Source organism: Podarcis muralis, chromosome 6 (assembly GCF_964188315.1).
Source record: "Podarcis muralis chromosome 6, rPodMur119.hap1.1, whole genome shotgun sequence".
NCBI lineage: Eukaryota > Metazoa > Chordata > Lepidosauria > Squamata > Lacertidae > Podarcis > Podarcis muralis.
This window is the reverse complement of record NC_135660.1, coordinates 29,881,774-29,895,111: the sequence shown is the minus strand read 5'-3', so window position 1 is coordinate 29,895,111 and position 13,338 is coordinate 29,881,774. Positions and strand designations below refer to the sequence as shown.

Sequence of the window (13,338 nt, the reverse complement as noted above, 5' to 3'; positions counted from 1 at the left end):
GCATCTCCCTCTAAGTGCTCACAGACCAACTGTTGAATCATCTGTTCTAGGACCTCTCCTGGTATTGACGTTAAGGTGACTGGTCAGCAGTCACATGGGTCTCCACCCTTTTTGAAGATGAGGATAACATTTGCCCACCTCCAGTCTGCAAGGACCTCACCTGTATTTTCCAAGTATTCTCAAGGATTATGGACAGGGGCTCTGAGATTGCACCCACAAACTCCTTCAGTACTCTTGAGTGTCAGTATTCAGCTTGCCAAGCATCTTTGAGGACCTTTTGCCTCTTCTACTCTCATTGTCATTGCCCTCACTCTTGCCTGGGTTGTATCCAGACTCCTATCTTGCTCCATGTAGACTCACTGAAATCAATCAAGTTAGTTACGGCTAACTTAAGTCCCAATTATTTCATCGGATCTACTTTAAGCATAACATAGTCTGGACCCTAGGTCTGATCCAGCAATGCTCTTATGGTCTTCCTTCTTCAGAAATATTTAGCTAAAGGAAACTAGCCATCAAATATTGCACTATGAAAATGCCTACTCATGGAAGCTGGTTTAATATCTCCTGCTAGTAACAGTTTAATTACAAGAGCAATTAAATGCATATATCAGTAAAGTCACGTACTGTGTGAGCAAGCATAGCAAAAATTGAATACTTAAAATCCACCATGTTTTAATATGTATGTTTTTAGTAATTTGTCAGAATGTTTCAGGGGCTAAATGCAAATGGACACAAACCAAACTTTTATTATTTGAAAGACAGATACGCTCCCATATTTCTTTCACATACTTTTTAAAGCTTTATAAAATAGACACTATCTCCTTTCTTTACAAGTTTCTATATTTCTGGCAGCTTGAGCAGTAAAGGGAGGTTATAGTACACGCTCTTAAAAAGACCACAGTGAACACTGTTATATAAAATGCTGTTTAATGGGGTTCCGGAAATAAACCATGAAGTAAAAAATAAAATAAAATACAGCAGAGAGGCATTTGTTATCACTGGGTTTCTTTCAGCCCTCCTCGCACAGGCTTTTGACAGTCTCTGTCACAGGTCCCCCCCCCCCTTTGCAAAACAATCTGCCAATGACCTGCAGTGCTGGCCCGGGTGATTCTCTGAGGGCATTCTGCCAAACAGCTTTGCAGAAATGTAATCTGATGCAGGGCTCTCGCTTCAGGCGAGTTTATCTCTGAAGTCAACGGTGGCCCTTTAAATATTCACCGGCTCACATGTCCTTTTCAATAATGGTGCTTAACTGTTTTGTGTTCTGATTTTGCGAGCATGTGAAAGAGCCTTGATTTTCTGAATAACGTGACATGTCCATGGGTAACAGGAAACTGACAGCCTTTACTTTACCCCTAGGGAAAAAAGAAACATGTGCAAGATATTTGGAACAAAATGTTATGCGCTATGTTTTACCTTCTGGATCACAAATGTATCAATACGACATAATTCGTCATTGCAAATGTATCTTGAATTAGATCTTGGCTGATGAACCATTAGCTCTCCAGATGTTGGACCCTGACTTCCATCCGCCCAAGCCAGCATGGCCAATGGTCAGGATTGATGGTAGCCCTAGTCAATAATATCTATGGGCCACAGGTTGCCAACTTTGTCCTAGATTGTATACCAGGGTGGGGGGCTGGACTATATTTTGGAAGAAAAAAAATAATGATGCAAGAGACCATGAGCCCCGGTGGCTGCTTACCTGTGTCTTGTGAGCAGCACGGCGGCGGCAGCAGCGGCGGAGGGATGATGAGCGGTGTGCGAAAGGGCTTCGGAGAGGGGCTGCTTAAAATGGCGGCCGCTCAAGCGCTGCTGCTTTGCACCAACAACCCCAGCCCCCTTCCTCCTCTAAGCAGGGCAGGGAGAAGCCAGGAGGAGGGAGGGAGGAGGCACCACCGCCACCACTGCTGTGTTAGTGAGGGAGAGGGAAATAAACACATGCTGGTGATCCACGCAGCGATTCCTGGACTGTCTGTGGGCCAGATCTAGAAGGCAATTGGGCCTGATCCAGCCCACGACCCTAAGATTGCAGACCCATGTTGTCTACCTTTTGGGGATTTTTTTTTAAAGCATGCTAATCCATTCCAGACTATAATGTAAAAAAAAATGTATTTGAATTCCTTTCTATTCCCCCATGGTGCAGACTGCACTTCCTACTCATCTAGATGAATCCTCCAGCATTCTTTTTATAATAACTACTCAACGTGGAAGACTCACGGAATAACCACTTCAAAGCCACAGTGCACTGTAACAAGACTAGCCATGTAGAGCATTGCAGATGTTGCTGGACTACAACTTCCATCATCCCTAAGAATGGATGGGATGATTGGGTGGTGGGAGTTTGGCTACAATATCTGGAGGGCACCATGCACTTGTATACGCTTGCAAAGGGTTTACATCTGCAAATATGGCTCAGCATTGTTAGCAAATGTTTCTGAAGCAAATACTGGGCATTGCTTGGCAGTTAACAATTCATGTGCAGCTTCAGGGTCCTGGTGAAGCTGTCGACTGATGAATAGGGCAAAAATGTTTCTTGATGTTCCTGTTCCTCATATGGAAGCTAATTATAGTCAAGACATCCAAAACTCTTCTAAATAGATGTGCACGCCCCAAAGACAACAGTGGGATAACTGGAATGCTGCTCACAGGGGACTGTGATTCTACAAGTGAGATTGTAATCTGATGTATGTTAAGTCAGAAGCAAGTCCTACTACAGCCAATGAGGTAACGTTGTAGGTATTGTGTTTAGGACTGCAGCCTGAGTCACACAGAGCACTTCACGTGAGCTTCCTCTTGATTGCCATGATAGTGAAACTTGGCATTGCAAAGTTGACATACTTTGCACAAGGGATATGGACTCTGTAGCCCTCTAGATACTGTTGGAACACAACATTCATCATCCCTGATGACTGGAGCTGATAGAAGTTGTAGTCCAGCAACATCAGGAAGGCCACAGGTTCTCCATCCCTGTTTACAGCTTGCAATATTGCACCAGGTATGCTTTGACTTTTTTTTTTGTAAGCCTCTGTAACCAATTTTGGGTGAACAGCAGAATATAAATCTCTTAATAAAATAACTAATTTGTAAATAGATGTCTAATGGATGGATATGGTCATGAGATTTATCAAGCTCATTCTTCAATTAAATATGCTCAAGTCCAGTCCCATAGCTGTAGGAAGCAATACCAATGATATGAAATTGCCAACTTCTGACATTATAAAATGATTGGAGCCATCAGGTAAACCAGACTTTTGCATTCTTCAATAACCTGACAAGGGATTTCTTGAAGCTTCAACCATCATTTCATTCGTGCTTACCTGCATTTGTAAACATGGTCTTGGAAAGATCTCCTTTTGTTGGATGTACTGCTGGAGAGGCAATCGGATGGAATTTTTGCAACTCCTTTTTCTTCTTTGTTGGTTAGTTGCGTATCTGTGGGAAAGGCCGGCTGCTTGATTATCTCCTTCACATCTAGGGCTCCCTTGAATGGATTCCTCTTGTCAGATTTATGGTGTTTGTTGCCAGGGAGCGAAGGCACAGATGAGGAGATGGAATAGCGCCTCACCGTCATAATGCTACCTGTGCAAAGATTGTAATCCATGCAGTTTGGTCTTTTTAAAAAAATAAAAAAAAAATAAAAAACCTTTCTCATTAAGAGCCTGGAGTGACAATCTTAACCTAACAGATTAGCTGGAATCTGACTGAGGTGGTGGGACAATTGCCCATGCATCCTAATGGAGCAACCTCCACTGCTAGATAGCACTGACCAGCTTCTCACCCAAGAAGGTATTCCTCTGAAAGCACAGGTTGGCTGATAACTTCCAACCCGAGAAGTGCCACCCTTGAAAAGTGCAGATTAACTTGCTGGAGACCTTTGAAAGACTGGATCGCAGGCTTGACAAAATTCACCAGTGGGTCAGACCTAGCCTGTGAGACACAGGCCCCCTCACTTCCTGTCGTACAGAATCTCCAAAAAAGAGAGAGACCTGAATTGTACTGGAACCAAGGGAACAAGGGGAGATCCTTATATGTGAGAGCAGCCAGTAAAAAAGGTAAAGGTAAAGGTACCCCTGCCTGTATGGGCCAGTCCTGACAGACTCTAGGGTTGTGCGCTCATCTCACTCTACAGGCCGGGAGCCAGCGCTGTCCGCAGACACTTCCAGGTCACGTGGCCAGCATGACAAGCTGCATCTGGCGAGCCAGCGCAGCACACGGAAACGCCGTTTACCTTCCTGCTAGTAAGCGGTCCCTATTTATCTACTTGCACCCGGGGGTGCTTTCGAACTGCTAGGTTGGCAGGCGCTGGGACCGAGCAACGGGAGCGCACCCCGCCACGGGGATTCGAACCGCCGACCTGACGATCGGCAAGTCCTAGGCGCTGAGGTTTTACCCATAGCGCCACCCGCGTCCCTCAGAGCAGCCAGTACTGGAGCCAAATTGATTGCAAATGCAAAAGACCAATTAAACTGCAAACTGGAGACTTCCTTGAGATATTTTTTATCATTATTTATTAAATTTCTATACCGCCCTTCATCTGAGGATCACAGGGCGGTGAATAATATAAAAACACAAAAATACATACCATAGTAACAAACAAACAACCCCCCCCCCACTGTATTATTACTATGTGCAACTTGTGCTGAGCTCTTGGCCATTCCCAAAGACCTTTTTGATATGCTGCAAAATGCTACTTAACTAGGGGTGCCATGTTATCCAGCTGGCCAGATGTTAGGCATGCCACCCAATGCCCATTTACACCATTAGCTGGACTGGATTTCTAGTTCTCTCTCCTTTTTTAAAAGGAAGTCTCTTGCCCTCTGTCCTGTGACAGAAAGCAAAATGTGCTGGCGCCATTCTCCCCAGTAGTTTTGTGGGAAATGAGCCTGATCCCCCCCTTGCACTGTTCTTAGCATTCCTATGAGAATTTACTCAGAAGTGAGATCTCTCTGTGTTTTTAATGAGGCTTGCCCTTGAGGTGAGGCGGTCGCCTCAGGTGGAAGGTCTGGGCCCAAGGAGCCTGCTGCTTGCCCCCCCCCCTCCTACATGGCTGTGCCCCTGCCTTCTCCTCCACAGAGTCATCTGTGGAGCAACAGGACGGTTAAATGGTACACCTGCATCACTGTCATGGTGGTGACCTGTAGCATGGTGCACCCATGGCTGTTGGAGGCAGTGGTAGGTTCATTTTTTTTAACCTCAAGTGGCAAAACATCCAGCCTGAGGCTTACTTTCAGGAAAGTATGGCCAAATTCCATCTTTAGACATCTTAGTTTTCATTTAGGCTTTGCAAGGTCGAATGCAAGCCTTCTCCATGTAACATGAAAGGAAAGCCCAACACTTTAAACAATCTATGGCCTTTTAAATGTGGGGGGACTGCTATTATGATATTTTTCTGTGATTGTTTTTTATTGTCTTTTATAATTATGCTATGTAAATTATGTTCTTAATGTCATACACCGCCCTGGGATCTTTGGATAAAGAGCAGTATATAAATTGAATAAATTATTATTATTATTTTGAAAAACAACAACAACAACAACAACAACAACACTCCACTTCCCTGCTGTTAAGGTAAGAGGCTGCATGAGGTAAACAAAAAGCAGTGATGGTGGTGCTTAGCCATTTTCAAACTCACAACTTGATTTACATAATTAGCAAACCATTTGTATGTCAATTAGACTGCCTCGATTTGGGGGACTGGAATATCAGAACTCTGTATCCAACCTTTAGTTCATGCCTCGTTACAACAGCTGCTTTTGAAATGTGGTTTTTTTTCGGGGGGGGGGGGTGCTATTGGGATGTTGTTTTTATTTTTATTAGGTATTTTGTGCTTGATTTCATTCTGTGAACCGCCCTGAGACCCCTGGGTACAGGGCGGTATATAAATTCAATAAATAAAAATAAAAACAACAAAAGTAATAATAATTACTGCTGTCCTAATTTCCTAGTGTAACAGGATGAGTTCCTGAGGCCTACCAAGAGCAGCTTGTGACTATCAGTGGAATACTTTAGCTCATCTCAGGGTTAGCCAACACGGTGCCCTTCAGACTACAACTCCCCTCATCCCTGACCCATGCCAGCTGGGGCTGATGGGAACTGAATCCAATGACATTTGGAGGGCTCCATGTTGGCTACCCTTCCTCTTCCTCTGGTCCAGGAAGGGTCACTAAACAAAAGGTTTAGTCTTAACTTGCCCCATCAGGAATCATGGGTACCTTTTTGCTCCTGTAGTGTCAGAGCAGAGCCTGCCGAGACGTTCCTGCGCAGAGTCACTGGGGAGGCAGCGGCCTCTTCGACTGAGTCTGCGAGGCTCCAGCCCTTGTCCTTTTTGTCTTCGGCCCCTTCTCCATCCTCTCGCTTTGCTGCCTTCTGCCTGCTGCATGTCAGCTGCCCCCGGAGGGCTCTGTTCTCTCTCTCTAGCTTGATGATTTCCGAGCGCATTTCGTGGATGACCTTCATAAGCTGCTTGTTCCCGTCCATTTCCCACCTCCTTGCCAGACGGCCAACCTGGGCGCCGCTTGCTTTAAAAAGAAACCATGAATCCAAGGTGAGGGGCTCATGTGGCACATAAACACACCCGAACAATGGCACTCCCTCCTCCGGGCTCAGCATTGTGCTGTCTTTCACCACCCAAAGAGCCTTGGATAAACTGTCAAGGCTTGAAGAGCCCCTCCATGATTTATTCATTCCGGGTTTCATTTTTCCAAACTGAGTTTTCCTTTGGTGGCAGCTATTTCAGCGCAAAGACATTGGCCCTGTGAAAGTGGCAATGTGTGGGGGTGTAGGCACGATAATTCAAACACAGCATTTGTCGTGTGTGTGTGTGTGTGTGTGTGTGTGTGTGTGTGTGTCCTTCTGCATTTGTCCCACCTGTCAAGTTCAGGCATCTCATGCTGGAAGGCTGCATTCTGCCTTCAGCAATCCTATCCTGTCCAGGGCTGCTGAATGCACCAGACTCAGAATTATTCTGAGCTGAAGCCAAGTTCACCCAGCATGCACCTCTCTCACCTCCGCCAACATGCATAGTTCCCTTCCCTTCTCAGCTTCTTGAGAAGTTCCATTTTCAGAAATGACTTTGAGGGGGGGGGGGGGAATAACGCCTTTCCACAGTTCCCCGCGGTTCCCATTGAACAAAAATGCATTTCTGGCGGCCAACTAAGAATATATTTCCACCCGGCTACAGCTCAGCTTTGTTTGTGGCACTTGCTTGAACAAAGTGTGCACAGCAATATTCTGGGACGGTAAGGAGAGACACATCAAGCATGAATGTTGCATTAGAAACGAAAGGCAATATCGTGGGCTGCTCCTGTTACCTACGCCCTGCGAGTATTTCTGCGCAGCAAAATGCCCTCCCGTAGCACTGAGAATTTTCCTTCTGTGATTTGGCATTAATATTAAAACTCAGCGTATTTTCTGATCAGCACAGAAATTATTTAAAACCTGTATGCTTTGAACTGAACTCCCTCCACCCCACTTTATCACCTCGGAAGAGAGCGATTTCAATTCATTATGCAAAGTGGCTAATCATAGTAAAAACTGGGTGCATGTGCCATGCACATGTGCCATGATTGGCTCAGTCCTTTACAGATGTTCGGTAAATACAATGAGACTCACTTTGCAGTCGATGTGCACTGCCCATATCAGGGGCAGTCAATGTGATGCTCTCCAAATGATGTTGGACTCCCATCAGCCACAGCAAGCATGGCCAATGGTGAGGGATGATGGGAGTTGTAGTCTAATAACATCTGGAGAGCACCAGGCTGGCTATCCCTGGCCTATATTAATCCATCAGAATTGATGGGATATTTTTAGTTGCTAATGTCAGCTGGCAGAGTCTCTCTCTCTCTCTCTCTCTCTCTCTCTCTCTCTCTCTCTCTCTCTCTCTGTGTGTGTGTTGTATAAAATAAAACAACATCAAATGAGTGAACATGTGGCAAGAAGGGAGCATATAGGTTCAGACAATGAAACATCTGTATGTAGTCAGGTACACATTTTAACATATACATGCATAGACTTTCTTCAGATGTAAAGACTGGGGTGAAGCCTGTTGTCTCTGCCCTGTGTGACAACTAGGGATGGGCAGATATTTCAGTTTCAGTTTCTCCCAGTTTCTCATTTTTTCAGTAATAAGTTCAATTCTCCAAATTTCTGCACAAGTTTGCATTTTGAAAAAAGTCCCTATGAAAATTCAACATAATCTTTCTACAATATGCCATTTTGCATAAAATACACATTTTTTTTTGCAAACCAATTTCCCCAAATAGGATGCATTTTAATACTTATTTTCACTAAATATGTTTTTATGCATGTTCCTTACCCTAGCACCTGCATTTCTGTACACATTGCTTGGCTGGAGAACTGCACTGCGAAATTTGGAGAAGCGCAAATTTTGAAAGATGACCAACCATTTTTTAGGCTGCATCTTATTTTGGAAAGAGAGAAAAAAGTAAATTCGCTTGGTCATGTTCTAACAGTTTCCCTCTGGATTGAAGCCGCTTCTTCCAAAGGGAGAATTTCCCTCTCTGCAGACATGTTGCAAATGTGGTTGCCCAATAAACCACATCTGCAATATCTTTCCCGCACCTCTGAGGTAAAGAAACTTAATTTGCCCCAAAGGGAAATTTTAAAAAATAGAATCAGAGGCCACAAGCAATTTGTTATTACCCTCCCTTTGCACGAACTTGTACAAGGCCCATTTTTGACCCAGTGGTGCTTGCAATTTTACTAAGAGGCTTTGGTCAATCATCTCATTGGTATCAAAGTTTGCAGAGTGAAAAGCAATGGCATGTGAGAGATTCAAACAGAATTCTGTCTTCAAGTTTCTTATTCCTATATTCCCCAGCAAGGGATCATGTGTAGGCTAAGTGATACCAAAAGCACCCAATTATAGTATCATTTCTGACCTCTTGGTTCACTCTGTCAACAATCAGCTTCCACTAGAGGAGTCCGAATGCGTGTGACCTTTTGATCTTGTATAGGCAATATCTGCTGTAGTCATTTGTTTCTGGAAGTAATTTCGTGCATCTTTTTCCAAAGATACCCAAGGCAAGAAAATATGGAACATTCAAGGCTATAATTGTTTAATAAATAAAAAAAAATAGAAAACAACCAAACCAGATAGATACCAGCAAAATGAAGGAACCCTTTAAACCTGCTATTTCCCTTGTGCCTTCAAAGAATACATGAAAGGGGAAGGTTGGCTCTGTCCCCAGAATCCCAGAATCCTCATCCATTGGGTCATGCCAGAAGGGCAGTTTGGCTGAATGTTGGTAGACTCATCTACACAATCAGGAACTTTGCATGATTGGAGCTCTCTTTTCTAGAGAGGATTATTCACATGTTCACCTGAACTCACAAGGAATCCTCCTTTGGCCCTCCCACCCAATGCACGAAGGTGTGAAGCTGCAGCCCGTGGAGATGGGGATGGTCCAGTTAGTGCACATGGCCATGCTCCCTCCAATATATCAGTGGTGGAGAACTTCTGATCCCTTGCTCTCCAGAGCTCCCCATATGGCCCTTGAAACTGTTTGGCTACAGCCACACCTACCTGCCCTGCACCTAATCCAGTGTTTCCCAACCTTTTTTGGGCAAAGGCACACTTGTTTCATGAAAAAAAATCTCGAGGCACACCACCATTACAGCCCCGTGACGTCAGCGCGCAGCGTCACGCCGGGAGGGACGCACGAAAGTGTAAGATTCAATTTTTTCCCCTCCCCCTTGCCTTCCTTCTGTGCCAACCGCCAAAAAGCCAAGAATCGCAGGACCGCCGGCGGAGGGGGGGAGGGCGAGCGGAGGCAGCGGCGAGCCCCGTTCCTCCCCATCCGCCCCATTCCGTGCAAGGAGCGCGAACAGGTGTGAGAAGGGGGTCAAACCTGCGGGTCGGCGCCGAGGAACCTCCAAGCTTTGGGGGTGGGGGGGAGGAGGCAGCAAAGCGAGGCAGGAAGGAGAGCGCGGCTTGGCGAAGTACTCGGCGGCGAAGGCCAGCAGGTCCGGCGGCCGGTGCCGCAGCACCTCCACCGTGTAGCCCTGCAGCAGCTCAGTCAGACCCGGCGGGATCTCGATGCTCATCTTGTAGCCAAGGCGCGCGGGAGACTCAACGGACGGGCCCGGGAGAGAGAGAGAGAGAGAGAGACACGACGGAGAGAGAGCGGGAGTCCCTGCTCGCCGTCGCCACCGCTACAACTACTGTGGCGGTTGGTCGTGGTCGTCGCCGCCGCCGCCGCCCACCTCTATCTATCTCTCCCCCTCAGCTTTCTACGCGGGCCTCGAGCCGGAGGTGGGGGGTGGCCGCCGCCGCTTTCTCCGCCTCCACGTCCTGCCTCCTCCTCCTCGAGCCCTCCGTCAGCCCTGAGGGAACCGCCGCGCTCGCGCCGCCGCTCTCTGACACGCGAGAAAGAGAAAGGAACGGAGTGGCGGGGTAGTTGGGGGAAGGAGGGGCCGGAATGGAAGCGCGAGGTGAGCTGCGCATGCCCAGCAGGAAGCGGCGGAGAACGCCACAGAGAGAGAGAGAGAGAAGCAAGGGAGGGCGGGGAGTGGGCGGGAACACGCTTCATGCGTCACAATAACGGACAAGAGGCGCTCGAGGGATAGATTAGGACCTAATTTGACTTTTACAAAAAAAAAATAATCTTTCGAATTTTCCCCACGGCACACCAGGCAACATCTCGCGGCACACTAGTGTGCCGCGGAACAGTGGTTGGGAAACACTGACCTAATCTCATATATGATGTCAGGTATGGAGCAGGTAAAGATGTGGCTGTGATGACAGGTGATGGAAGGTGACAGGTGGTCATTGCGATGTTAGGTGAGACACAGTGGTCAAACAAGGCCTGCAGGGTGAGAAGAGAGGAGGAGATCAGAATCCTACCCATTGGCTCGTTCCAGCTCCCTGTCTCTGCTCTCTGTCTTTCCATGCAAAAGGTCTGAATCGTGACAAGGTTAACACACAATAATATAAACCAGAAAGCACCTAATTACATTTCTGGCCCAACTGAAAAACAACAACACACAGTTGCCCTAAAACTAAGCAGTGAGATGGACCACTGAACCTCCCTAGGGGGGCTATAGCATAATAGCTGCAACTCTTCAGAGGAAGCCTGGTCCAGCTCCCAGGACATCCTAATGGGACCTTTCAGAAACAAGGCAGATGGAGAAAACATGCCCAAACGCGGCATGTGTCCCACTCTATTTGGCAAACATTATGATCCATAAGTGAAGGAGGATGCCTCAGGAATTTAGAGTGTTCCTCATAAAAGCTTGCTTTCAGTAGACGGTGACAGCTACTCTGCTACTGGAATTGCTAAGCAGCTGTTTACAGCCATTTGTTATGCTGAGCTGCTTCTGCTGTTCCAAAATTTAGACAGGTCAATTCTTTGTTGTTTTAACAAAAGCCAAATGGTTTTGCAAATAATCACTGTGAGCCTGGAATGGGCTTACAGATATGCAAAGATTCCCCCCCCCCCCCCCATAAATGATGGATGTACATATGCAGACACCAAAGTCATTTGCCTGGGATAAATTCAACCGAGAAGATTTTAGGAAGAATGCAAATTTATCTAATAAACTAATGATTTAGTCACTGAAATGTTAACTCCCTGCTTGAACTTGATCACCCTCAAGCATAGACATAGCCAAGGAGAGACAGGGGGCAACTGTTTCCCCTAGATCAAGTAAAACAATAGAAATACTTAACTAGTTGACCAATCACATCAGTTTCCCCCTCCAACAAAAATCCTGGCTGCATCCATGCCCTCGGGGGTCCCTTCCAACTCTATGATTCTATTATTCATGTTCTAGATGGATGAGGAGCCATTTGACTGAACAGGTGCTGCATATGCAGTTACACCTCCAATCCAATAGGTGGTGTTGCCAGAAATTCAGCAAAGAACTTCCCAGGTAGAGTGGTGAATAAGGTTTCCAGGATTGGGCTGGGCTGAGGACTAATTGCCTGTTATTAATAAACACCAGATATATGCATGTACTGCCTGAATATTGCTGTGTGCACTGTGTGAGTCCCACAGTACTCTAAGCATAGGGAGACATCCTCGTTCTGGGTGGCTGCTACTGGATTTGTAAGTCTCTTCCCCTAGAGACTCACCAAAGCCAGAGCCTTTATGGCTTCCTGCGCAAGACATTTTATCTGGCTGCTGTTAGTCAAGGATGGAAAAGGCAATGCAGAAGAAACCACCATTGCGATCAAAGGATTATGCATCCAAGTCATGCCACAGTGGAGCTTGGGTATGAAAACATGGCTCAGGTAGATCAGTTGCTTGATTTTGACACATTAACCCACTTGGACCAACATTAATGTCTCTTACATAAGGGATGTTGCTTCGGTTTACGACATGTACACCCAGCACCATGTGAAGGGTGTCTTCTCTGCATCAAGAAAGCCGTAGGAACGTGGCATGTATGATTTGGCCACTATGCAAGATCTTTCCCCTTCTGGTGAAAGACAGGAGGATCATACCAATTAACTGATTAATACTTCTACTTGTACACCTGCCCAGCTTACTTATGTGTTCCCCACCCCAGGCTGGTCCCAGCCCATATCATGCAAGGTTGCTGCTGCAAGATGTGATGGGATTTGATGCTATGGCTAGGACAATAAGGTGTCAGTATCAAGTTTGAAAAGTGTTCTGAGAAAGGTGTTTTCTGAGCCTCTGTACTATCCTGTTGGGCACACACACAGGATTACCAGGGCCAGTCCAACCTAACTTGCAACAATCTGTGGCTGCACATACCTGACTCATCTGAGGTCCTCCAAACCTGCCTGATTTGACTCAGTCATTGGCCAAATCTGGTGCATAGCCCTATTAGATTGGGCAACCTTTCCCACTGAGGAATGTCATCTTAAAATAGGACATGTTACCACCCTGTATTCAGGGAATGGTAGAACTGATAAGACAATCTTCATATCCATTAATCCACAAAATCCTGTAAGTATTAGTGTGGCATTTTACAACTCCAATTCAAAAGGAAAAGGTTGAGAAATAGAACCTATTCTGCTGTGTTTACGCTTTTATGCTTTGCTTTTTTTCTCCAGCATGCATACAAACAGCTGTAAGGTGCATGCGATGAAAGTAATTGTTACAGGGATTGCCAATGTTGTAAAAAAGTAAAGGTAAAGGTCCAGTCAAAGGCAACTGTGGGGTTGCCGCGCTCATCTCGCTTTCAGGCTGAGGGAGTCAGCATTTGTCGACAGACAGCTTCTGGGTCATGTGGCCAGCATGACTAAAATGCTTCTGAAGCAATGGAACACTGTGACGGAAACCAGAGCGCACGGAAATGCCGTTTACCTTCCTGCCGGAGCGGTACCTATTTATCTACTTGCACTGG

At 46.1% G+C, this 13,338-nt stretch overlaps 2 protein-coding genes across 2 annotated transcripts in view; both read right to left on the bottom strand.

Annotated features, from left to right (window-relative positions):
- The window catches only part of SERPINE2 (serpin family E member 2), a 230,477-nt gene extending 227,686 nt beyond the window's left edge, over positions 1-2,791 (bottom strand). The window contains exon 1 of the mRNA XM_028731075.2: positions 2,786-2,791. The gene's annotated coding sequence lies outside the window, so the exon portion shown is untranslated. The remainder of the gene's footprint in view (positions 1-2,785) is intronic.
- CCDC195 (coiled-coil domain containing 195) lies at positions 911-10,831 on the bottom strand. The gene is made up of 5 exons (XM_077929938.1): positions 10,712-10,831; positions 9,548-9,558; positions 6,216-6,521; positions 3,321-3,582; positions 911-1,355 (listed from the first exon to the last, which is right to left on the bottom strand). Exons 3-5 carry the CDS (start codon positions 6,478-6,480, stop codon positions 1,223-1,225), a joined length of 660 nt encoding a protein of 219 aa, XP_077786064.1. The 5' UTR covers positions 6,481-6,521; positions 9,548-9,558; positions 10,712-10,831; the 3' UTR covers positions 911-1,222.
- Positions 10,832-13,338: the final 2,507 nt, after the last annotated feature.